At 43.1% G+C, this 27,063-nt stretch overlaps 1 protein-coding gene and 2 long non-coding RNA genes across 5 annotated transcripts in view; 1 reads left to right on the plus strand and 2 right to left on the minus strand.

Annotated features, from left to right (window-relative positions):
- LOC114013399 (uncharacterized) overlaps nucleotides 1-27,063 on the plus strand; it is a 42,129-nt gene that overhangs the window by 1,306 nt on the left and 13,760 nt on the right. The window contains exons 2-5 of the long non-coding RNA XR_003556328.2: nucleotides 5,994-12,783; nucleotides 19,267-19,402; nucleotides 23,242-23,422; nucleotides 23,507-23,712. This is a non-coding gene — a long non-coding RNA (uncharacterized LOC114013399). The remainder of the gene's footprint in view (nucleotides 1-5,993; nucleotides 12,784-19,266; nucleotides 19,403-23,241; nucleotides 23,423-23,506; nucleotides 23,713-27,063) is intronic.
- LOC114013400 (uncharacterized) lies at nucleotides 1,853-6,154 on the minus strand. Its single transcript, XR_003556329.2, has 3 exons — nucleotides 6,032-6,154; nucleotides 5,456-5,537; nucleotides 1,853-3,514 (listed from the first exon to the last, which is right to left on the minus strand). It is a non-coding gene; the product is annotated as an uncharacterized LOC114013400 (long non-coding RNA).
- SUSD4 (sushi domain containing 4) overlaps nucleotides 13,317-27,063 on the minus strand; it is a 74,399-nt gene continuing 60,652 nt past the window's right edge. For all 3 annotated transcript variants that reach the window (XM_055816380.1, XM_055816381.1, XM_055816382.1), the window contains 4 exons: nucleotides 18,281-18,472; nucleotides 17,651-17,795; nucleotides 15,598-15,980; nucleotides 13,317-14,376 (listed from right to left, as the gene is read on the minus strand). In XM_055816380.1, coding sequence (XP_055672355.1) covers nucleotides 14,348-14,376; nucleotides 15,598-15,980; nucleotides 17,651-17,795; nucleotides 18,281-18,472 — 749 coding nt within the window. In that variant the 3' untranslated portion in view covers nucleotides 13,317-14,347. The remainder of the gene's footprint in view (nucleotides 14,377-15,597; nucleotides 15,981-17,650; nucleotides 17,796-18,280; nucleotides 18,473-27,063) is intronic.

Raw genomic sequence — 27,063 nt, forward strand, 5'->3', positions numbered from 1 at the left:
CACACAAGGTGCTACAGAAGTGCCTGGGAACATCCCTTGTTTTGTGCGAATTTACAGCGGGAGGAAATGGTCGTGATGCTTATGCTCAAATATGTAACGCGCACTTTCTGTTCCATCCTGCTTCTCTCACTGACTTATGGTTGAGTAGATGGAACTGGATACCTGAAGTTCTGAATGTTTTCAGGATTGCTGTCAGTTGTAATTAATAGGGAGAGACAGCAAGTCTGTAGCGTCTCATTGCTACTGAGCCTACTACTGCAGCACCTCCCTCCAGGTGGTGACAGCAAGAACCAGCATCAGGATTTAGACATGTTTGCCCCCAGTTTACATGTCTCAGCGTGTGTCTAGCTTGGATACTTCACTTATAATCCTGTTGTAGCTTGTCAGTGTAGGTGGGAACTACCTAGGTTTTTGTGGATCCTGTCAGCTTGGGCCTCTGACTGCTCATTTATGTGACCCAGCAACGTGCATTTGCAGCCCAGAATGCCAACTGTATCCGGGGCTGCATCAAAAGCATGAGCAGCAGGTCAAGGGAGGCGATTCCCCACCTCTACTCCGCTCTCCTGAGACTCCCCCTTGGATTACTGGATTCAGCTCTGGGGCCCCCAGCATAAAAAGGACATGGACCCATTAGAGTGAGTCCAGAGGAGGCCACAAAGATGCTCAGAGGGCTGGAGCACCTCTCCTGTGAAGACAGGCTGAGGGAGTTGGGGTTGTTCAGTCTGGAGAAGGCTCTGGGGAGACCTCGTAGCGGCCTTCCAGGACCTAAAGGGTCCCTACAGGCAAGCTGGAGAGGGGCATGAAGTGATAGGACAAGGGGGAATGGTTTTGAACTAAAAGAGGGTAGATTAGCTGTTTGGAAGAAATTCTTTAATGTGAGGGTGGTGAGGCACTGGCACAGGTTGCCCGGAGAAGCTGTGGATGAAGCTGTGGATGCTCCGTCCCTGGAAGCGTTCAAGGCCAGGCTGGATGGGGTGTGGAGCAACCTGGTCTAGTGGAAGGTGTCCCTGGCCACGGCAGCAGGGTTGGGATAAGATGATCCTTTCCAACCTAAACCGTTCTGTGATTCTATGATTCTACAAAAGGCTGATTTTATATTGAAGTTACTGAAGTGACTAGAATGCAGTGACAGCTTAGGTGCCAGCTAAGCCAGTTTCAGATTTTGAATTAAAATTTTAAAAGTGGCTGAAGCAACAGGTAAGCAGGACTGCTATCCTTTCACGGCTATAGTCTCTGAGCATCTTATTTTTTTAATATACAATGTACATTTCAGTGTGGAAGCGAGGTATTCACTGCTGCTTGTTGTACAGTCAGCTGTGACAGGTGGTCACAAACTTAGAGAAGTGTTTTTGGCAAAAGCTCTTGTCAAGTTATGGGTGCAAATCTGACCTCAAACTTTTCCACTTTGGTGTGTTGACTTTGATTTACCACTGCACAATGCTCACACGCTACTATGATAACTGCAGACTTGCTCTGGATTAAATCTTTTTGATTCAATTATTTAAAAACCCTAAGTTTAAAATGTGTAAATCACAGGACTCTATAATATAAAGATGCCAATAGATTGAGCTACTGTGCTTGTGTAACTCAAAGAGAGAAAAAAAAAAAGTGACATTTTCTGTTAATGCAGCTGTATTTTTCGTAGCAGTGTGCTGACGTCTTTCAGTGCCTTCTCGCACAGAGGAAGTAATGTAATTCCAAAAGATGCAGATGAGCATGTTATATTTTGACACACCTACACAACCATCTTATGTTGTTCTGTCGCTTGCAAGACATGATCGAAGCTACAACGTTGTCTTTCTGCCAGGTGTCTGTGTTAGGCAGACGTGTTTCTTCTCCTCTGTTGTCTTAGGCAAGTCACATACCCATAGCAAGCTGCGCACGTAGCACCTTATCACCAGCCACGATGTCTTCTACTGATGGGTTTGTAATATTTCCAGTGTGTCCCATTTTAAACATGCTAATAAAATACATTAATAGTGTGCTCTCTTTATAAACTCCCTTAAAATGCAACTAGGATGTAATCTTTATTGAAATAAGACCTGAACAGGTGCTCTCTCTTGTATTTAATGGAGTGGATTTAATACTGCAAAAAATGTACTTCCAGCCAAGTAACAGGCCCTTGTGTGTGCTGGTTGTGCAAAATGGCATTTGCCAGTTGTAATGAACTCAGACTATGAAATTCTAATAGCCACTGAAGGTTATCTATGGCAAACGGCTAATACCTTCTCAATTAAGGTCTATAATTGCACTCTAGTGATTAATGCATTAAATCTCTGATTTCTTACATGCAAGACACTTACCAAATGTGTATCTTATTGCACCTCTGGGCTCACCTATAACGTACAATAGGCAGGTGAAATACATGAACATTTCCCACAGGCTTCTTCTAAAGCAGGCTTCTGCCCACGCAAGATCAATGCTGTAATAAGGTCATTATTTCTGGAGGCATGCATTTTCATATCTTGCATAGGTAATGACATTAAGTTCTTTTACCTTGTAAGTCTCAGTTAGAATTATCATATTAAATACCAAGAATTACTTGATTTTTTTTCCCACCTGGATTTCACAGTGAACAGGAAAATCTGTGATCTTCTTAATAAACCTTCAGATTTAAAAAAAAAAGAAAAAGCCAGTGTGGGTTGTGTTGAGTGTTTGGGGAATTATTAAAGTGTTTTAGAAAGCTTTTATCAAGGCATTTAACAGTTTGTCCACAGAATGGGTAGAATAAGAAAAGATAAATTTATACACATACAAAGATAATTATTTTCCCTTTATGGATATAGAAAGATCCAAAACGAGCCTCTGCAAGTGAATCTTTTCCTGGTTTAGGTAGCATCAATTCTGACCTGAATGTGCTTCTGTGAGCTTCATTCTTAGTGAGACTGAAGACTTTGGCGAGGCAGGTTTTTGCGTGTTTATACCGTTATAACCTTGGCTGCCACTGAGTTCAATTACAAATGTGACTGTTAATTTGAGCAAAGAGAAAAGCAAGATCAGTAAAGTCTAACAGAGCAAAGTTTGATCAGTTGACGCAAGTGCTCCATCAGTCTCAGCATAACAATTACTCAACATACTAACTTTTAGCTTGAAAATGCCAGTATGTTCATTTTAGCATTCTGAAACCAAAGTTTTGTCTGTTGAAATCAGTGTGGTCAGATCTTGGCAAAAAAAGCTCAGAGCCTGTGCTTACCCTGCTTTGGATTCTTAAAAATAAGGTAAAAATACGCAAAAGGATAGTGTCCGAGGAAGTGATTCGGCCTGCTCTGCTGCTTTCCAAGGTGAGTAGGTTGTAGGAGAAAAATAAACTCCCATACTTAATATATGTATTTATTTATAAATAAATATATATAAAATACAGCCCCCAATTGTCTGACCTCCACAGCTGTACAGGGAAAATCCCTATTTCAGGCCCTCCAAATGCAGCAGCAGCAGCTTCCCCCCGAGGCCAGTCTGAGCAGGGGGAGACCTTTGTTTGGGCAGCACCGCTGGCCAGGCAGCTGTTCCCCGTATTCTGTGAAGAAAAGCAGACCAGAGCTGAAACCTGTTCTTACACTAACCTAGGTACCTTTCAAACATTGGAATTGTAGTAAAATGACCTGTGACAGCTCTCATGTTATTGAATTCTCCGGCATTTACGTGTGAGTGTATACACATGCGCACTTGTGCAAAGCTCAGGTCTCTGCCCACAGAACCCCCCAGGGAATCGCACAGCGTGCACGGTATCAGGTAAAACAGGAGAGAGCCCCAAGGAATAAATCCTGCAGCACTAACAAAAAGGGAAGATGAAGGTAAAACAAAATCCACTGGTAACACCAAAAGAAATGTCCCGTGAAATTGAAAATTGTACATGCTGACATATGCCGAGTTTCTGCATGCAAGTGGGATTTAAAAGTCAGCACCTCCACGCCAGCCTCGCGGCTCCTGTTGCACCCGAGACGCCTGTCACTTAACAAGTTAACAACAGCGTGTTCAGCTGGGATGGCTGGATTGCCCCATTCTGACCACTTCTCCAAATGTGAAAATGACAGATGAATTGCAACACATCACGCTGTACCACTCAAAAACACAAAGGGTGGGGGGAAGCACTAAAAACAGCACATCGCTTCTTGCCCTCCCAGGAACATTACTCTTCTAAGGATCTCCAAAGTGGTTTATTAGCAAAGCATGTAATAACTTTGAGAAAAAGTCCTGAACATTTTTTTTTTTTTTTTCCACATGGAAGGATGCCCGCAGGCATTAGAAGAATAATCTGAAGTCTGGATACTAGATCATATTTTTACCAAGAATCATTAGTAATTTTCTACGCAGATTCAAGAGGAAGGACTGGTGGGCAGCCAGGCGAGTTCCTGGGCTGGCTGGCAGCCCCTCTGCTGCTGCCGCCTCCGGCACCCACCCCCAGGGGGGAGAGACCCCAGAGCGGTGCGGGCAGGGGGACCGCCTGCCATGGAGCTGTGCCAGAGGCCGTGCTTCCCGGCAGTGCCCTGCCACCGCAGCCCCCTCCGGAGAGGTGACCTGCCACTCAGCCTCCTGCCCCACAGCAAGTCGTCACATCGACTGGGGTCTCACATGCCAGGATAACAAGACAGAGCAGTTGTGCTGCGTCTCATTCCTCCTCGCTCGGTGCCCGGTTTAGCGACGCCCCAACCAGTGCTGCCAGCAGCTGCCAGCCAGGTGTAGCTGCAGAAAGCACTTGGAGCTGGGTGTCACATCGCTTCTGGCGTCACCCACACCTCAGAGTCCAACCCTTCCAACCTGAAACGTGTTTTATGTTTGTATGGCCTTTCCCGTATTTCTTCTACCTTTTTTGACTTGGCAAGAGTTTCTGCTCATTTTGTGCCATCAGCATAAGCCCAAGACGCTGCTCTTATCTACACCTACCTGTTCCTGCCATGGAAAGTGCTGCTTAAGGGGGAGAGAGAGACGCTGCAGAGGCTAAGCTTCTGTGACTCACTGCCTGTGAAGCAACCATCACCTCACAAATCATGTTTGCTGGAAAATAGCATGCTTGCCATTTTCAGTAACCCCACAGACTGCTGATAATTTTAGTCTGCTTTGTACATTTTGTGTCTAGTCACCTTTGCTACCGCTTTTCCTGGCCAATGCACCAGTATTTGCGTCGATGGAGCTGTGTGGGTCAAGGCCCGGTACAGTTGGGCTACAAATAAACTTAGTTTCTCTTTTGCTCTAGTGTGTATGGTGTAAATCCAGAAACAGCCTTCAGCAGTGAACAGCTTAAGAGAGCAGAATCAATTCTCTGTGACAGGGCCAAGGGGTAAAGCATTTCCCAGTTACCACAAATTTGTGTTTTGAATTTTTTTGGATTTCCTACCTTCCTATATAGAAACAGTTGTGTTTGGCACCTGCACGTGTGAGTCCATCTACATTTGGAATTTTAAATCTACTGCAATCTGCTTGGCATCAGTTTCCTTGTAAGCTTTTGGCAGATACTTACTGCTCTCCACAGTCATTCTTCATTTCTTTCTCTGTGGCCCCACTAATTAAAGCCTTAGCTCATTTTCCAAACTGTCTTCACTCTATAAAAGAGAAAAATACTAATCAAATGTCAAAGGCCTTCAAACCGTTGTATTTATGTTGCAGCCTGTGAGGATTACGCAGGACTCTGACCAGCAGCCTGGGCTGTGTGCCTTTCTCACTCAGTAAACCAATCTTCTCCACGGAGCTTAAATACGTAATTGCATGGCAGAGGCTGCTTCTTTCCAGCAAAAGCAGTTACGAACACGCATTAAGCTTTGAGGTTTCAATGCAATCACGGGCTAATATTTGTCTGGTTTACAAGCTGGTTTTTCTTTCCAGGGTCCTAATTCTGAATGTGAGATTTGTCTGCCCTGTTGTGAACTTCCTCTTCAAGTGCACGACTGATCTGAACAGATAAATGGATACACAGGGACAACACAACAATGAGGCTACTCCTACGCTTGATTTTTTTTTTTTTTGTTTAAGGATTTTTAAATCTGTTTTGTTTTCAACAGCACTCACTTTGGAGCTGATGCGAGTTGAAAATACTCACTACATCATATAGCCGGGCCAGAAGAACATGCCGATACCATGACTCGTTAGCGCTGAAGGCTGCTGGTGCAAAACCCTAAGAGGACAAACCAAAGAAAAGAAATTACAAAGCACTGCCACAGAGGGAGGCCCATTCTGTCGTGGGCTGTACATGCACCATGTTCAGTGGAGGCTGCAGTGCCCAGCGTACTGGAGCAAGTAGCAGCAGCGTGGGTGGCACAGGACGGTGACTGGGGCAGAGGCCTGGTCCCTCCCCCTTGCATGCAGAGGCATTGGCCTCCCAGGTCTCGTGTCACCCACAGATGTGGCCGCAGGATGCGCAGATGTGTGCTGCAAACGTGGGTGCTCCCAGAGATCCAAGGCCCACTGTCATTTCTTGCTGATTATTTGGGAAAAATGTCCCCTTTTTAGTTACCGTGTATTCGGTCTTGGACCACAGAAGTAAAGTGCATGGAGTTCAGTTATTTTGAGCTTATTAAATTATTGTTAATTTCTTGAGAAAAGATACTCACTACCTTTCCTTCTGAAGAAACCCAAAATCTAAGTTTATCTTGGGTGTTGGGATTTTTTAAGAAATTATTTATAGTTTTTAAATTACGTAGTAAAAAAAGCATTTAGGAGATGAGAGAGCAGCAGGTGGTTGTTCTTGCGAGTGCTGCAAACAAACTGAGGCAATGCCCTGTGTGCTGGAAACCAACAGGCAGACCTGTGAGGATGAAATTGCATTTTAAAACTGAATTTCAAAGGCAGAAAGTCCTGTCAAGAAACTCCATCTGTGTTAATGGATGGAAGTAATTTCCTCCCTTGTTAGATATTCCAGAGCAGGCAGATACTTGATTTACATCTGCTGTCTCCTAGTGACATAAAATATGGTTTGGTGATACAGTCTCAATGAAGACACTGAAGGTCAGGGAACAATTAATCACTTTCTTGTGAGATTTAATATAAAGATATTTGGGCATATTTAGGATATTTAGGCATCTGAAGATGAAGACAGCACCACCTGGATTTAAAAAGTGTCTAAGATGGGAACTGTCTTGCTGTCGCTTGTCAGTGCCTAGAGCAGCCAAAGGCTATCGACGAACTGTTGCACGGCCCTATGCTGTGAAGGCTTAAAGGAACGCAGAGCACCACGATGCACCCAGTCAACCTCAATTCATTGCAAAATAGCGTAATGCAAGTAAAATCAGCTGAGTGGAGTTTCCAGAGTCCAGTTTTGCTCTAAACGAGTATAATGCTAAACCCTCACCTTCCCTTGGATGGGAACAAGCGGTCTGTTTTCTGCTTCTGGCAGTCAGGAGAAGGGGACTCCCAACTGCCTGGTCAGAAAGAGATCATTGCTGAAAGGGGTCCCAGTTTCCATCCCTTTCACTGGAAACCAAAAGCAGTGCCTATATCCAGAGCCTTCTGTCTGTAACAGCTCCTGGATTCAAAACTTCAGGGAACAGGAGACTGCCAGACCAGAGAAGACTGACGGGAGGCATCGTTGCCTTTAATGATGTTTCTTCTTGGCAATTTTTCTACCACTTTTTCCACAAATCATTGAGAAGATTAGCTAAGTCTTGCCGCAGGTATGTCTATGTCCAGTAAGATATATTTGTGATAGATCAGCCCAGCACTGCAAGCCTAACTGAAATGCTGGACTCCTTACATCTGCCACGATGTCCTTTCTAAAGCTGGGCTTCGGCACTTCCATGGCTGTATCTGCGCTGCACACTGCTGCAATATGAATGAATACGTAAGTGAACCTAGGAAGTTACTGTGACGGCTCTCCCCCCAAGTGGTTGCCCAGAATCTAATGGAAAAACAAGCAGTAGGTGTACAAACAGGCAGCTGACTGCCAGTTGGACTCACCCCCATTTTTGCTGCAGCACTTCAATAAAAGCCAATTATACCAAACTCCGGTAACGTCTGTATTACTGATAGACTGCAGACGTATTTAGTCTTTATGAATGAACAGGCTAAGCGAAGCTAAATTGTTCTGCTAAACATCTTAGTGAGTAATTAACCCTGAATTATCAACAACAGGCAGCTATGGTAATGGTTACGAAAGAAATAACAACCAGTTGCACAGTTATTAACACGAGAGCACTGAACAAGGCAGACGAACAGCATGTGCTGCCATGGAATTAATAGAAGGGACAACAGTGGCAAGTGCCATCTCCCGCAGGGTGGTACAGTTCCAGGGGGCTGAGATAGCTGCCGAAAGACACTTGCTTTGGCAAGAGCAGCATGTACTCAGCAGTAGACGGATGCAAGTCAGAAGCGGATGATAATAAGGAGCATTAAAAATAAATCTAACCTAATTAGGTAAAAAAAAAAAACCAACCAAAAAGATGCGAACCTGACAGCTGAGGAGCTGGCAACTGTTTAGTTTGAGCAGTTACCCTGTGGACAAGAAATTCATACTGGAGCACCAGGACGCAGCCAGATGAAGTGACCTGCTGTGCACCCTGTGCTCCCTCACTGGACTGTGTCAGTGCCCATTTTCTGAAGCTGTGAGCTCACCAGTTTCAGAAAGGAGAGTCTCTTTAAAATGTCTTGTTTTGAAACATCCTGAAACATCAGCTAATTCTTAAACATCTCTGATACCATGTTTGTATAGGAGCATTCACATACACCTGCAAATTCTGGACCAACGAAAGACCAGGGGCTGACAAGCCTGGGACCGAGGCATATAGATACATCATGGACGTAGCAGTGCGGGCTCCCCTCGGTGTCCCTCTCTAACCCTTTTCACGGACCATTTGTCAGCAGAGTGAGGAGCTCCACGTCCCTTCTCGTCCTCTTTGCTGAGAAGGTAAACGAGGCAGGCAAATAAGAGCAACCTCTTATGACAGAGGAGACGTGTCCTCCTGGGTACTGCACTGCAATTAAACAACTTGTTTTGCTTCCCAGCACGACTGAGGTGGCAGGATGAAACTGAAAGAACAGTATTAGTTACAGGAAAGAAAAAAAAAAAAAAAAGGAGAAAGCGAGTAGAAGGATAAGCAGAGGAGAAACAGAAGGCAAACACAGTAAAATGGAGGAAGTGGAACCAAATCAAACCAAGGTCCTTACTGCAAGCAGAACCAGTCTGTCCGCTGAAACGCAGAGGTGGTGCAAAAAGAGCTGCTAGATCCTCAGACTAGGAAGCCTGTCTTCCCTCCCCACCTCTTCCCTATTTTTTTATTTCTATTCTTTCTTTTGAACCAGTTGTATTAAGAAAACAGCTCCCTCTGTTCTTACTGGAGAACATGGGGAACTTACCCGTGTAGCCTGGACTTTATTAAAGTGTCTTTTCTTCCTTCTCCGCGTTTCTGTTTAGTGAATCTAGTTCTCCTGGGTTACAAAATGTCCCCACGTAGCAGCTCCCCCTGCCCTGCAGGACAGTCCCTTTGCCTTGCTGAGGAAAGCTGCCTCAAGGATCCCAGCCGGCCTTATCCATCCGATTTCTGTATGGGGTCTTTGTGAATTATAAGTCCGCTCTGACACCTAGACAGCAAATAATTTAATCTCAAGCTACCACCCTTTCTCTTCTTACTGTCCCGGAAAAGGTAGGGCTGGAAGAATGGGATGTATGCTCTTATATAATGGTAGCGACGCGAGAAATGTGTAATGCATGAAGTTACATACGTTATTCTGGGGGAGAAGGATTTGTCTGTCTCTTCTGGCTGCACACCCTGGCCTTGGAGAGCAAAGCAGGGCCTATCTCCCCTCCACCACAGTGCAGTTCCTTTGGGAACTGTGTCGAAGGGTCTGGACATACCCCTGACAATGGGAGATGCTCCTGGGTTTGGGGGCAGACGTTTACTCACTTTCTGGTTCCTCTTGCTCCAGAGTCCTCCCTAGGAATCCACAGGAGACCAAGACCAGGAGCTTGAGACGTGCTTCTCTCATCAGTGCTGCTCCTCTGACAGGCGATGTGCTAAGCCATGCCAGCACCTGCAGCACAGTGCAGAGGAACAAACAGCTTTTGGGGCACGGGAAGCAAGTTTTGCATAAACACGACGATGGTCTCTGTGCTCTAGGGCCTGAGCTGCTGTTTTTCCTTGAACTCAATAGGTGTCTTCAGATAACTGCCAAGAGAGGATTTACTTCACCTAATGCGCAGGGAGAATTAGAAGGGCTGCATTCATTTAACTGCCTAAGATAGACATGAAGACCAGAAAATCCCAAATTTGGATTTGTCACAGAACAAAATTCTGAAGTTAATGTCACTTTAATGCAACAGGGTTTAATCCACAGGATTTTACTGGAGTCCAGCCCACACCACAGGAAAAGCTTCTGCTGGTGGAACAGAGTGTATTTCTGGCTGTGATTTTGATGACTGCTGACCAGTTTGCCCAGTACCATCAGTTTGGTATTAATTTATATGGGGAAAACTGTGCATCAGCCAAGTTCAGTTTTCACAAGCTGGGAATCACACAGAAACAGAATGGGAAGGGACCCCAAAGCTCACAGAGAGCATCTCACCCCAGTGTTCTCCTGGCCCCTATCTATTTAAAAAGGTCTTTAAAAATCTCTTCTAACAGAGGTTTCTGAGCTTCCTCAGACCATCTCTCCCTGCCTGTAACCATCCCTGTGGCTAGAAGGTTTTTCCTAATATCTAACCTAATTCTCTCAAGCTGCAATTAAGCCTATTATTTGTGCCCTACTTACATGGATGAATTCCTTCTTCTTTGCAAAATACACTTCTTATAGAAAACCAAATTTCTGTGTTCCCTTTGGTCTTCTGCTGTTCACACTGAACACGACATAATCTTTAACATGACCTGTTAGGACAGGCTCTTCCAAACTTCTAATAATTCTTGATTCTCTCTGCTTGGCTTCCCTCCGGCTACTTCACATCTCCCTTGAAGAGGAAAAAAATTTGCTCAGCATTTGATACTCTGCTCTAGCTGAGGCCTTACTAGTGCTGAGTGGAGCTGAAGGATTGCTTCATGCATTTTATCAGTTACAGCTCTATGTAAACACCCTTGTATTGACATTTAACATTTTCACAACAGCCAGGTCCTGTTGACTCATGCTCAGGTTGTGATTCATTCCCTGCAGAGCTACTGCAAAACCTTGGATCCCTACCCCTTCCCCAGCACTCTGCAGGTCAAGCCCTCGTTCATAAGTTAGTGTTGAAGGCTGACATATTGTTCACTTCTCCTCCTTTTTCATTTTTTAGAAATATTGGTAGGGTGAAGCCAGTTCTTGTTTCTCTTTCCCGGAGTTCTCAGTACGCACCCTTTCTTCCCTCTGCTGAAGGCACACGGGTAGTGCATCTTCACTAACATGCTGCTTCTCCCTTCACCAACAAGGGTTTTCCTGGGTTTGTTTTTGTTCACATCCAGTTAGCCCAAGTGAAAACAGCTTATGATCTGCATAAGATGCGCTCATCCTCCTATTAGCTTTTGTTTGCACGGCAAACATACTGTCATGATCTTACCAGCTCTCTAGTCTCTTGGGGCCATACGAGCACCTGCCTTCCTCAGGTTTGGCTGCTGAGGCTCAGGGAGCGCTCAAGGATGACCCGAGATCTCAGGACAGGGAGCTGCAGCGTTTTCCAGGCTGGCAGGGCGTCCAGGGAGCTGGGGGTAGCCCTCAGCCCAGGGCATTAGCTGGTGGGTCAGGGCAGAGGTGCGGATCCAGAGGCAGGCAGACTCCCCATGAGAATTCACGCCCTATGTGGAAAAGAAAACAAGCAGCAGAAACAGTCCTCTCTTTCCCCCCAGGTATGTTATCTTTTAACATTAACATTTTCCCCCTCAGCAACTCCAAACTCAACCACACAAGTCATCCTCCCAAAACACTACTTCAGGAAGCCTTAAACATCATAAACAAAAAATGGTAAAACCTCTTTTACCTTTGCAGGTTATGTTTAGTATGGTGCTATTAAAGGACTATCAAGCAATATTAATACATCAACGTTTTCTAGTGTATTTGAGTTCTGCACTTTTAAAAATAAAGCTGGTCTGATAAGCCATAAATTTACATTTCTTAAGTCACCCTATCTGGCTCCCTTAACAAAATGACTGCAATATACAGCAGTGTAGATCTATAAAACTGTAGATCTCCAAATATTAATCAGAAGCTTTCATAACAGAAATTAATAAATGGAAGTCCAGAAATTTAATAAGGAATGAAATTTCACAAGCTGTTACAAGACCAGCCAAGACAGATTTCATAGTATTTTATAGGGCGTCTAAAGTAAATTCAATACTTTTCAATGACATTATGAAACAAAAATCACTTAACTGACTGTAGGCTTGAGGCGTGCTTCAGTTCAAGGTTGGTACTAGAGCAGTCTTGTGTGCTGGGTGACAATCCTGAACATCAGCTGGTAGTGCAGACACCTCTGGGACCTAAAAAGGAAGGGGTAGCAAAGAAAGTGCTAACACCTGACAGACACAGCTCTAGGAGAATCCTGAGGGTACGACTGCAATTGAGCTAATTTCAGCAGAAAAAAATGCAGATCTTATGTAAGCAGGACTGGAGGATAATGTGGAATATGTCTTATCTTTCAGTATCAATCACTAATAATTAGATTACTGTAATAATTGCCTCTCCATTATACAGGTTTTTTTGTCTCCATTTGCTATCACATACAACTGCTGACAGGATGCTACGGAACACTTTCCTGAATGGCTGCAGCACATCTGTCATTCTACCAGCCTGACTCATGACTGGGACCACTAGATGCTACCACAATACAAACAAATAATTAAGCAATCCTGAAAAAATAACAGAGCAAATTGGAGTGATCCTCTTCTCAGGGCAATAAAGGTATTATTGGTTTACTTTGTACCTAAAATCAGAACTCTGTCTCATTTTTCCCTTTGGTTTAGATGAGCCCACATGATGGCAATCTCTGTCATTAACATTCGGTGAGTTCTTCCTTCAGACACTGCCAGCTGAACATATGTTTCATTTGCGCAATACCAAAAATAAGATGAGAAAATCTGCTTGGCTTTCAATACATATATGAAACAGCCAGGAGTCTTCCCGACAAATAACGAATAGCCTGTAACACCACAAAGGCGATCAGTCCATACAGGCTTTAGCACAATGCTCTGCTGCAGTACGCAGAGGAGAGAAAAGCCCCTACAGAAGCTTCGTAGCATCTATAGAAGCTGCGCCGCTGCTGCACCCAATTCGTATGCTCTGCTTAACCAACAATACTATCTGCATTTGTAGCTGGAAAATGAATATAAAGCTGAAAATGCCACAGAGCAGGTGTTCTGCTGCCATCGCAGCCTTCAGGTGGCAGCTGCTGAAAGGAGTGAGGAAAGGAAAAAAAGGCCAACTACACACAGTCGGATAAGTCAAAAGAACGGAAATGGAACTTTATTATCTTTTTAAAAAGTATTCTACAATAATGGCTCAGAATACTACCACAACGTACAGGGACAAGGCAGTGCTCTGGGCTATGACTGTAGATTACTCTAGTGTATATATATGTATTTGTAAGAGCTTAAGAAAGGTTGAAGCAGGGCAGTTCAACATTTCTTAAGCACATATTTCATAATTTTAACATTTTCTAGATCTCTCATATTATAGCAGGATTTATCAAATGCAATGTAGTCACAGAAGTCTTGCATAAATACAAATATCAGTACTTTACCTTGAATATTGTATATGATATAAATTCTGCCTTACCTTTAAAAAAATCTCCAGATCATTACGTGACCTGGGAGTCTTTCCTTTTCTTTCTCTTTAAGAGTTTTTAAATATATATATATATATATTTGCTATCATACATCAAAGTATATATGAATCCCATCATTTCTGTTCTATTTTCTGCAGACATGGTCTGAAACAAAATCACCAACAACTAAATCAAAAGCTTCCTGATTATCATAGGAAAGCCAAAGAGGATCTTTCCTCTCTTTTTGCGTTTCAGTACTAGTATTTTTTTAAACTTGTAAGGATTCTTCATAAACTAGAGGTCCATAGACCATTTAAAGCAGTCTTTATAAGCAAATGTACATATTCTGACATGCTTTTGTGAGGCAGTTAGTATCAAAATCCAATAGCATTTCTTACAGAACCATATGACTTTCTGCGATGCAGATATACATTTCATTTCTAAAAAGCCACAGTTCTTTTTCTACATCTGCTTTCATTAAATCCCCAGGATTCATTCATAAAACTGCTGCTGTTCCAAATGCTGACGCTGTTATCCCCTCTGTGGATTAAGATGTACACCCAGTCTGGTGACATCATCGTGTGGAAGATTGATAAGCAGGAAAATACCCTCCCCAAATCCAGATAGTCTTTTCTATCTCTAAATCCTCACGATTCATGTCACCCAACAGTGCAATACGATGAAGACACGTGTCTGTGCAGGCTAAGGGTCTTCTTCCATCAAAGGAATCTCTAGGGGGAAAAAAGAAATAGCATTTGATTGCTGATTGTACCTTCCCTTTTTACTTTTGCAGAGTATTAGTATTAGCAATTTGACCAAAAAAGGAATGGACATTGCAAAAATCTGACAAGACATATGGTATTGCCAGTTCTAGACCCACTTACATTCTAACACCCATCCTACTAAAACCACCCAGCTTTTCCAAAAAAAAAAAAAAAAAGTTAGGCCCACAAAAACCTAAATGCAAACATCTTTTCTACTACATTAATCACTGAAACAGCATTCAGAGTAGGCAGGGACTTTTACTGGCATCGTAATTTCTCCCTCCTCCTTCTAGCTGTCCTCTTCCTCTTGTGATACCATTGAAAGTTAGTCCCAGCCCTATGAAGCAGGAAGACTTCCTTCACCCAGACCTTCACCCACACTGAATTTAGGACACTGGGCTTCAGCTCTTTGCCTAGTGACTTCTAGTGACAGTGGAGGGCAGGATCAAAGCCACTCCATGGAAATGTCTCCAAGGAAAGCTATCTGGCTTCCTTAACACGCTGAGCAGCGCACCATACAGCTCCATTAGAACTCAATGCAATGATACCAATGCATGCTCACGTTCATTTTAAATGCAGACAGTAACGTATGGCAATCCCCCTGCTCCTACATGGTCCTGTGGGTATGTTCCCCTTATGCTGTGACTCCCATGCCCATGGCTCGATGCATACATGCCCCAGACTGAACAGTTTGCTCTGTGCACAGACACTATGAGTTTGTTAATAAAGGCTGCTAATTTTGACTGAGTATGAAAACATGATTTGCTTTCCATTTTAAGAAGAAAATCCTGTTCTTTGCTGTAAAAGCCATGGCATCTGAGGGAGCTGTGAGCGTAGGAGTTGAGGAGCAGATGAACAGACCAACACAGGCAAGATGATGGTTGGCTTCGCTGCTGTACACAGGTGCTTCCTGACATCCCTGTTGGTGAGACTGCTGTTATGGGGTCTGGACAGGAACCTTCTGGCCTGGGATTCAAATCCCTTGCACCACAGGTAGCAAGGATGTATCGCACACACAATGCTCTATGACCATGGAATAGTACGATTAAAAAAATGTCCAAATTAGGATGTGGACAAAAACGTGGAGAAAGGACAAGCAAGTCAGCTGGGTTTACTCCTGCTCTGACAGTACAAACAAACGATGGCTCCTCTTTATGGACTCACTTACTGCACCTATGCAAGACTCACCATCTGCAATATCGATCCGCAGACTCGTGGATGCAGCCTCCCCGGCAGTGCTATGGGATACGTCAGTTCGATCTGAACCGGGAAGTGCTGCTGCCTGGCATGCCGGGGACGGGTACAAACTTTGGAGCAGTTCAGAGCAGCCCGACCTGCTGTCAGAGGTCTCAGACTCACTAGGCAGCATGTCTGTGATCCTGGGGCCAGGATAAGCGGGAGGATTCTGATCTTCTGTCTGCAAAATATGCCCCTGGTCCGCAGTAGCCGAGTATCCGGGTGCTAGAGCATTCAAGCCGCTGCTTACAGCTTCATCGTAGGAAGGCAGCATGACAGGAACGCCATCCACCACCACAAAGTCGGGGTCACCCATGGAGCCCTCCTGGTTGCCTCTACGTCAAACACAGACGAGTTATGACAGACAGCAGGAGCACGTCAGAATCACCTCAGAGCTACTGCTGAACTTAAGCAAACACAGCACTGTCTAGTCATGCAAAATGAAGCTACAGGGTCATTAACATTCACAGAAACGCTTCCTTCACAGGTTTGCAAAACTTTGTTCAGGTTGACAGTCAGGTGGAATCTGTTACAATTGGAAAAATGAAACCAGTAACGTGAAGAACAGTTTGGGGATGGGAAGGAGAACAGGTGCTTGGAAGAGATAAGGAGCACCGTTTGCTGTGCTGTGCCCGGCAGGTATCACGGATATAAAATCACAGATGTAGTTCACCAGTCAAAAGTGTCTGAACCCCTGGCAAGATGTGTGCTAAAGCACAAAAGTGTTTACAGCCCTCGTAAGCAGGCACTGAGATGACTACTGCTGGATGACAGGGCTTTGGTGGCCAGATTTTTGGTCTCCTTCAGGTTTTACTTTCAAAGGATGAAGGCTTCCTTAACCAGTACGCTAAGCTGGTTTCTTTTTTAAGCAAAACATTTCTATGAATTGGGAGGGTCTGTTAAACCCTAAAGTAGCTGTTTAGTAGCTAATTAAATCACAGTATAGTCCTAGCAGGAGGGAATGGGTCCCAGGACATAAAAAAAACTAAACAGGAGAGGACAGAAAGCTATTTCAATAAGCTAGACAAGTACAGGCAATAAAGCTATCTGTAGTGCAACCCATTACCTCAGAGATCTTCCTAGTTACTTATGTATATGTATACTACTCCCCATATACTGTATATACGCACGTATCTATATCTATATAAATTGACACATTACTTATATAATGTGTATACTTTTATGTACATATATTTATTTAACATTAAGATCACCAAGTCCTTTCTGCTGCATTGGTATGGAGACATATTTACTCTCATACAGCTTTTTTACTGCTCCTTTCTGCAGGTGGTAGAATAAAGAGACAAGAAAAAGCAAGTACAGGAGAGAAGTCACACAGTCCATAGCAAACTGAGCAGACTAGAAACTATAAAAAAGTGTAAACCCCAATACAGACCAGCTTTGCCTAAAACTCAGTATGCCTGCCTTTGTTTCTGCAGTTGTAAGGTGACGATAATAATAATAGTAATACCCACCTATCGGTCTCAGGAGGAATGCTGTGAGAGTCAGTGACAAATGCTCATAGCTACATGGTATTTTATACAGGTGTTTATGTAGAAGATGTTTATGAATTTTGGTGAAAATAATACTCATGAAGGGAAAGCAAACTTTTAATATAAATCTTTCAATAGAGAAAAAAAATTCTTTCTTAAAACTTACATTACTAAGCCTACAGTAGTTAAAAAATTAATTCCCCCAGCACCTGAAAATGAGTATTTAAAAATACTGTCAGCTATTTTTACATGCAGAAGCCACAATTCTCAGCAGCAGAGCTGTAATTACTCCCAAAGCGGATATGGCAAACTTTGCTTTTTTTTGTCTTCGTTGCAGAAAGGACTACTGTGGGGTTTTGGGGGTGCCCTTCCACACTGTGGTTCAGAGACTTTTGCTCAGAGCAGAAGGCATCTGCAAGGCTTGTGAGCCACTCCATCTCCTCAGCAACAGTGCTGAATGGGAAAACCAAACCAAGGCCCTCAGTCTGCAAAAAGTAGAAAACAGTACAAACCGTGGAAGGAAATGTGTCTTAAATTTGGTCTGGAACATCCTGGCTAAAATAACCAGTAGCAGCACTAATAAAACGCTGGTAGCAGTAAACGCCACTATTTTCCATGTAGTCAGGAGGGTCTCCTGGGTATTTGGCCAGGTTTGTTCTGTAACAAAAAAGCAATACAAGAGTTGTGCTTGATTATCACCGTTATTATTTTGTATTAAACCTTCAGCAATACTCAGAAGTGCCAGTTAGGACAAGACATCTTTTATATGTATGTTGTAAAAAGACACATGAACCCAATGCCATATATCAAAAGCAACCTTAACATTAAGCTGCCACAGGGGCTGGACCTTGCTTTTTCCCCTTGACCATTTTTTTTTGTACATGCAATCATGACCTTAGCTTATGTACACATAAAAATATCCAGAAGGTGTTAAAAATACAGATTTGAAGAGCTAACAAGTGAAATGGTTTAGGATCAGTCAGGATCTTGGAAACGTACTATATTTAATAGTATCTTAAAATCAATGTTCATCACTTAACCATGAAGCAGATGAAGTTCAGCTGGCATTACAGACCAAAAAATTTGCTCTAAAAAAAAAGGAATATAAGAGCACAGGAGAAACGACACTGCTGCTCTCGTACCTGTTTTGACACAGTATACTTGGTAGGAGGGGAACCACTCTCCGTACTGGCAGGTGATGTACTTGTAGTCGTTGGTGAGGGTGTAACCAGGATCGCAGTAGAACTCCACCACCGTCCCGTGGTTGTAACGCTCGCAAGGCCGCGGGTGGCAGATGTAGTCTCCATGACTCACCATTGGAGGTAGTGGACAAACTTGGGCAAATAAACAGAAAAGGAGAAAAAACATTAATGCCAGCAACTCACCGCTGGGTAGCTTCAGCGTGTCAGAATGCACAGGGCACCCTTCAGGCTCTCTGCGGGTTGGGGTTTGTCTCGGCAGTACCAGAGCACTGCTGCTGGGAGGCCAGGTGCCCAGCCGCAGGACGGATGGATGCACACACCTCGCACGTGGCAACGCCTGCCGAGGGGTCCCTTCTGGCTCTCAGTGCCACCAGCAAGCTCTGCTGTCACCTGCTTGTTTAAAGGCCCGACAGATGGGATCTGGGAAGTTTCCCCATCCTCTGGGGGAAGGGGAGGGTGAAAGGAGGACAAAAGGGGGCCCATATGCCCATAAAATGGCTATATGGGGATGGAGGGGGACAGTCAAAATAAGCAGAACCCCTCTCCTCATGAAGCATCTCAAATGCAGCTGTAACATCCTATTTTTTGTTTCATTAACATAATTAAATGGTTATATGCACTAATTAAATTCCTAAATACTTGCTTTCAAAAATAAGTTTGCCATCAACTGTGCTGCAAGAGATGCACAGCACACAGTGTTGCTTAGGCACTTACAGGCTGTACCACTGTAATATTATTAAACTCCACCAGTGTTATTTGTGTTTTGTTATCTCTGAACAGCCCAACTGACCTCAGCGGGACTGCTGGTGGAGAAAGGTCTTAAATGTAACAGAGGCCGAGTCTGTGTTAATTAAGTACAGTGGTTTACGTAAGGTTAGGTAAATAAGACAGAACTGCAATATAAACATGTGGAACTTTTATTGTAGACCCTGAAACAAGATGTCCTCTCACAAGGCTGGGCAGATGAACCTGATGGAGAACCGAGGGAGCACTCGCTAGGAAGCAGCGGCAGGGAACGCAGCTCGCAAGCAGTATTTTTATGAGAGGAAACTTTTCCACTGAGTAAGTGTTAGTTGATCACTATTTTCTTTCTGAGGAAAGAAAAAAACCAACAACACCTACAAAGTGTAATGAAGTCTCAAATGGCTACACACTGACCCAAAAAGGACTTAAATTACTGGATGGCTTGGTTTATTTCCCGTCCGAGGCAGGAGCTGACCGGCTCAGCGCCCCATCTACAGGCTGTTCCCTTCCCTTCATGCCTCCCTCACGCAGGCAAGACCTACTGCATTGATTTAAATAATGAAAATGCCATCTCTCGGAAGAAGAATCTTCCCAGAAATTACAATTCAGCTGCTTCTCTGTGAATCTTGTTACATGAATAATGCATTTCATAAAAAAATACACAAGATATTAAATGAATCTTCAAGAGAGGCTGATTACAATGTGCAGCAATGTCTATTCCCCATCCCCTGGGGACATGGTTTTGTTTGCATTTTCACTGGCAAGGCTTAATAATAACTTGAAATCAGAGCAAGTAGCTCACATAAAAATTCACATCCTCAATACTCTGCATGCTTTCCAAAGTCTCTGGGCCCACAAAAAAAAAAAAAAGAGTAATGCTTTACTGGGAAGTTAACTCAAGATTGAAAACAATTTTCTTAAGGCTAGGGCAAAGGTGTCAGACTCAAATAGTAGGAAAGCACCTTTTGTCCATATCAGGGATCATTCTTCCATTAAAAAGAAAACAATCAGTGAAAGCAACAATTCTGGCCTACCATAAGGAAACCTGGTATATTTTTATTATCTATGCTTAGAGCATGAGAACAAAGGAAGACAGCAATTTAAGCTCCATTGCAACCGAGTTTTGTCAAGCTACGGCAGGCTGCAAGAGATGTGTAGATGCCCAGTACCCTTCTAGCAATGAGCAAGTAGAGCACACCTTATCACAAAGAGCAACACTCAGAGAAATGAATTTTCCCCTCCAGCAATGTACCTGCTGCCTCAGCCCTAACCTCTTAATGTCATTAAGAGCCAAAGCGGCCTGCTGAATAAAAAAAAGCCTCAAAACTGGTGTCCCAGCAATGTGGATCAGCTCAGGAATGACACATTTCCAGGCAGATTAAAAACAATACACTGTGGGGACAACTCAGATACAGAGCTGTCAGTCTGTTTACAAATGGAGAGGCATCTTATAAAACCTGAAAACAAGAGCATCACTCTGTGTGGGATATATCCCCAGTGTTAAGAAAAAGAAAGAGTGCCACCCATTCCACTGACACCCTCCATATTTCAAGTGAAATGCTTTTGTATTGGTGCTGCCTGGAAACTTCTGCAAACATTTCTTCAATGCACTGCCGAGCATTTGTTACTAATTATTAGTTACGAGTCAAGTTTTAAATGGTCATACCTGCCAACACCTCTTGCATTAAATACTCTTACAACCAGCAGATGCAATGGAGCAGGTTTGAAAATGAGGGTGCTTAGCTTCACTGAAAACAGTGCTTCATTCTTACATCAGCTGGCTTCTCACTCGCTCACCACCTCCTGTGAACTTTACGTTCAGCCAGTTTCAGGATCTCTCAACAGCTGTATGGGCAAACCGGCCCCCGTGTACAAACAGTAACGCTCAGGTTCACAGCCTCTTTGTCCGAATCAAGTCAAATGAGATACACTACAACAGAAAATGAACTTGCTTTGAGGCAGTTCGTGGTACACTGAGTCCCTTTCTCAGCTCGTGCCATTCCCATGGTCATCCTGGCCCAAGATCCTCTGAAGTCAGTGGAAGGACAGCCATGAATTGGCCTTAGTTTTGATCATAGAAAAGCAAGATTATGAAAGTCTGGAGAGCTGCAGAACACCCTTGGCTCCCAAAGACAGAAGATTTTTAGTGCAGAGCTAGTTGTCTTACAGGGTCAGGTCTCTTGTTTATGCTGGATACCAGTGTACGACACTGGTTACACAGATTAAAAGGAATGTGCCAGATCAAATATGGAAGAAAACTCAGGTGGCAAACCTAAGCCCACTGAAATTTTCTAGGCAAGTTAAAATTCTGGCATTCCCAGTGATCAGCCCTAATTGTATTTGGAAATTACAGGCCTTCAGGCAAATGCATCAAACCCACAGAATGAAAACAGTTGCAAACTGATTAAAACAAAGGTGTCTCTGACAAGTACATTTTTACCATCAAAGCCAACAGCAGTATGAATGATAAATAATCACAGAAAGAAGTGAATTCTACTTCAGGAAGCTCTAACAGCTTAAAAAAAGCCCTAGGTACTACAGCTGTTCTTAAATATGACATCAAATGTTTACTACCAATAGCTTTCAGCATCTTCACTTTATCAGGCTTTTGAGACTGCAATGTGCCAATTACAACATCCAGCATAGATAATCCAGTAGTATCTTCTGATGACCAACATTAAAAGACCACATGCGTGTGTCCTTAACTTCGGAGCTTGTCAGAGGAGTGGACATAATTCAGGCAGTGTGTGCTCGTGGTTCTGCAGCACGTGATCCTGGATCTGTCTTTGCAGAGCAATTGGCCACAGGCTGTAAGGGGATTTAGAGGAACTTTACAGCTCTGCATTCTCAGCTGAAAAGTTTAATCGTTTTCAAAAAGAATGAACAAGTGTGTTTATATGGCAAACAAATCCCTTCTGGAATGCTCAAGACACCTGTTACTCAGAAAAGTTGAAGGGAAGAATTCCTGATTTGATGGACTTCCCTGCCTGCTCTTAGAAGCTGCTGGAGCCAAGGGCTCTCCCCTGAGATCAGCTATGGGCTTTCTGCTCTGACTGATTTTAAAGAAAGATTAGTGCTCTCAGGAAGAGCTTGAAACCTGGGGAGCTGAGCCTTCTGCTAGGAACACTGGCACATGCTGGCCTGGAGCAGAGGCAGAGGCAGGCCCACCCGGTGGCATGCCCCCTCCGTCGCATGCTCCCCCCATCGCAGCCTCTGCACTGCAACAGCCGCATCCCTTGGGGCAGGGTCACCGCCAGGGTACCACAGGCTGCAGCCACTTGCCCAGACACTGGAGGAATAAATGGGGTTCAGCCAATAATTTTTTCCTATCCACTACAGCCAAGAAGCTTTTTAAACTCTGCCCAGAGGATGCTGCAGTAATTCTGCACTGTTGACACTGGAACCTTAGGAGGGAGAGAAGATATTTTGCCATTAGCATATTCTCTTTTAACACTGATGGCACAGAATAAAGATGACACATCATTTTTTAAAAGCCATTAGCAGAGAGATAACAGTGGAGTTAGATATTTACAGTGCTCAAAACCTTCTTTTTAGTCAGTTCAATGGCTAGTCAGTTTAGTCTTCGGTCAAAGTAGGTAGGAGGTAAATTATTCAGGTTTTGCCCCGCTTTTGTATGTGAGTGAAAAAATAAAAGCAAAAAAGCCTTGAAATACAGAGCACTTGCTTATAAAAAAAAAAAAAAAAAAAAAAAAGATAGGAATAAGCTTGTTTTCCACCTTTGATTTTTTGCATAGTATGATTTTTTTTCTCTAGCTATTAGTCTGCCTTTCATGTAGGACATTAGTTGCTCGGTTAGCTGGGTTAGCAGAAAAACCCAGTGTAAGGCCAGCCATTACCTGTTTGACACAGGGATGGTCAGGGTTAGTGGCATTTGCACCTAATAAAAAAAACCCACCATGCCTTCCAAACACACCGTGAATGTCTGTCTATTGAGCAGACAGGGAGAAAAGATTAGGGTGAAACTTCCTAATGAGAAAGACACAGATAAAAACCTGCCAGTCCTACATGCAGGGAAAACGCTGGTGTATCTCGCTAGATAGTCATCAGAGAGGTGGACACACTGTCTGGTTTGTTCACAAACTGGAAGAGAACAAGAGCTTCTCCTGACCCTCACTGGTCCTTCTTGTGCATATCAGGACACTAAGTAACACCAGAAAGCTGGACACCTGTCTTCTGTCTACTGCATTCCAACCAACGTTTAATTTGAGCCATGATTTACTCCATGAGACTGCAGAAGTACGAGTTCCAACAGGTCTGACCCATCGAGGGTAGCCTGGTCCCCACCTGAGACATTACTGGCTGGCTTCTGGGGCCTCGGTAAGGATCCTTTTCCATACATTGCCTTCGGACAAACACATGCTTGCGTACAAATGATCTGAAAATTCTTTTTTTTTTTTACAGGAACATAGAAGATGAAGATTATGTTTGTTCCTTTTCCTGCGTCTTTGTGAACACTGTGTTAATAACACTTGGTTCCTTGGTTACCTCAGCGTCATCACCCTTCAGACCTTCAGAATAAAATAAATACTCAACCAAGAAGCCTTTCTCTCTCGCATACGTCAACAATTCCTGTCCAGTTCACCTGACAGACCTGGCCATTTCCACAGGTATTACCAGCACATGAATCACACTTGCACCACACAATACAGAGCCCTAATTTCAAGCTCCTCGTCCTCTCACACACACATAACAACACATTATAACACAGTCAGTATGGAGGGGTATGTAATGCCTATATCCTATATTCAGTTCATGGAACACCGGCATTACAATCTTTCACAAAGGAAAATGCTTCTTAATAGTTATGAGTTTGTAAAAAACAATCACACAAAAAGAAAATAAATCAGTGGTGTTCAAAAAAAGGTAGCTGTTAGATAGTTGTGGATTTTTAAACTCTGAAGACACTATACTGTTTAGAGAATTTGCTGATTTATTTGTTAGCCAAAAAGATCTCAAGACAAAAACCGGTAGACAAGAATTGGTATTTCTAGTGCAATATCAAATAGGGAAATGCATGGGCGAAAGGGGACTAGATGGCCAACAGGACGAGGAGGCAAAGGAAATTACTTCTGCACTTTAAATATTAAACCCACTATTTCTCTATTCTATACTTAGATTTAAAATTCATAGTAATGTAAAAAACAGAAGTATTTTAATTCTAAAATTGAAAAAAAAAATTCTATTAAGTTGTCAGTATGGTAAGCGGGATGGAAGAAAAACTGTTGGATGCAACCACTCATATGCAGTTGAGAGCTTGAAGAAGAAATCAAAAGATTTGTAAAAGGAAGGAAGTAGCAAACCCAGTTGCTTTAGAATAAGCCCTGTTAAAACATCTCAGTCTAGAACAGCTGCTTAACAAGAATTTATATCTAATGACACTCTTCAGAAATGGCAGCAGAACAGGAAGCATTACTAGAGTAACTTTTCATTTATCATGCGTATCGGCTTAACAGTATCTTAATGATACATTCCTGTAACAAATGCTGCTGGCATTGTGAAGGGAGACTTAGTGCCTATTATAGTTGTACTGGAACACTGAGAAAAACTTTGAGGCCACTGAATTTGTGTTTTGAAGGTGAAGACATGCTCTGAGGAACTTTTCTGATTGCTGAATCCCACAGCAAAACAACAGCACCAATAGTAATACCAGAATAGAAAGTCTGATAGAAACAGCTCAGTGAGCACTAATACAGAAAGCCTGACAGTAAACATGATCTAAAGTAACAATGCTGCAAGATGTTTGTTTTGAACTCTGAAGTTGCCAGTGAACTTATTTCTTGAAAGCCTACAGCCAGAATTATTTAAAATATTGCCAGCAATTTCCAAAGTCTTTTCCATCTTAACCTTTCTCGATTACTTAACCTTCACAATGCCACTTAGATGTTTTCTGCTGAAAAGACACCTAACAGTTAAGCAACCTGTTCTCAACCATTCAGCAATTCCATGTTCAAGGAGCTAAGAACATACCTGAGGTCTCAGGACTCCAAGCTGCTTGCTCTACCCCTAGCCAAAAGTAATTACCCAGGGTAATTCTGACTAGCTGCGGTAGCCAGGTAAGCCTTTCAATATGCACACAGTGAGAAGCACTCTTCACCTTCTACAACGTGTGAAATGAATTGAATAATTAAGTTTTTAATGAAAAGCTGCTTCTCTGGTCTAGCTTTGACAAACACCATCTTGCTGAAAATTGCTATCACTGACACCAGCTGTATGAGCTTAAATGAAACAGTATAAAACTAGTTGTAAGCCTATTTTAATAATAGTTGAATATTAGATGATTCCTAAGTGGAAACAGAAAGTGATTTACAATGACTTATCATACACAGAGCTTCCTTGTTACTGGAGTTACACATTGCAAAGCCCACTTTGCAGTTGCAGTCAGCTGAGCTCCTGCAGGAGCATCATGCCAAATTCACACTCATCCTCAACAATCCTGCTGTTCCCAGCACACCTGTGAAACATTGATCTTAATACCAAAGGCTTTAGTTTCAAATGCATTTCACAACAGATATAGGATGAAACACACCCCAAGTGATCTTTCTCCTGTAAATTTTAAGTTAAAAAGTGCAATTTTCATTTAAACCACAAAAATTTATGAGTTTGCAGCAACAGAGAACTAGGTGTTCTTTTAGCAAGAGGCCCATAATTACCTTTAAGGAATTGTTTATACTCATTATTCACATGGGAATGCTTGGACCACTGTGATCTCATTTACAGCAGATTGTTTTAGCTTTCTTCATCACTTGCTTCTAGTTTTGTTCCTTCTTTTCTCGTGAGAGTTTGACTTTATGATTAGTAATGGCCTTTTTAGGACTCCAAGGAGCAGATGCTGGGGGCTGCAGAGACACCTAACAAGCAGGAATCAGAGAGCTTCAAAACAAGCCAAGGCTTGGGTATTTGACTGGCGTCACAGTATAACCTCAGACCTGGAAAAGGTCAAAGCACTTAGTAGAAGGGAGATAGAGGAGAGAGGAAGAGCTGTTGGGAAATTGGCTAAGAAAATCAGACAGATAGAAGCACCTAACAGGGATGTCTGAAGAAGCCAGTGATCACTGTGAGCTGGACATAGTAGTGTTTTTATGTTATTTTAATCCCTCTTCCTCTAATAGCTTTTTCTTTTTTGTTTATAAGCAAGAATCCCTTGAGCAGGTGTGGTGTCGCCTACACCAGACACCAGGGATTGACAGAAGGAATGCTGGAACAGACAAGCCGTATTCCAGGGCTTAGCTGAATGCTGAGGAAATCAAGCTATACCACCTGGGAGAAGGAAAAGCACAAGGTCCCCTTCCCAGTGGAGTGCTACCAGGAAAAAAATAAAGGTGGGAGGAAAACCAACAGGTCATCTTAGCACTGTAATACCACAAACCAGCTTACAAGGCTAGGAAGGTGTGGAAGAGTATCGGCTTCTGGTTACTTACATTTAGTTATCAAGTGCCTCCCTATGCTGACTGGTGACACTGCCACCCTTTAAATATTGGGTTTTTATCTCTGGAACTGAACAAACTTACACAGTGAGTAGACTTCCTAATGCATAGAGTCTGTAGCTACAGTTCCTTCCATTTGTGGAAGATGTTCTGTGATTGCCCTGTTTTGCCAAATTTAATGAACATGTCCACAAAGCACAGAAATACTTGATTTCCAGGTAGACGATGTAGTGTGCTTTTCCTTTCCGAGGAGCCCTGCCAGGTACAGTCAAAGATTAATATTATAAACAGCCCTCAGGGAGAAATTTTGTCTGCTTTCGCCCACCTAATCCTCAGCATATTTAAAGCACTGTGGATAAAACACTACATGCATCTGGCAGCTAACATGGAACTTCAGGGCTGAAATTATGGCTCCATAAAAAAGTCGGGATGTCTGGCTGGTTCTGGAAATGCTAAGGAGTTTCTGAAAGGTGATAGAGCAGGTGTAAAACAATGATTTACTGTGACAGTCCTGTGCATCCAGCAGAAACAGAA

The sequence above is a fragment of the Falco peregrinus genome, chromosome 11, assembly GCF_023634155.1.
Source record: "Falco peregrinus isolate bFalPer1 chromosome 11, bFalPer1.pri, whole genome shotgun sequence".
Lineage (NCBI taxonomy): Eukaryota > Metazoa > Chordata > Aves > Falconiformes > Falconidae > Falco > Falco peregrinus.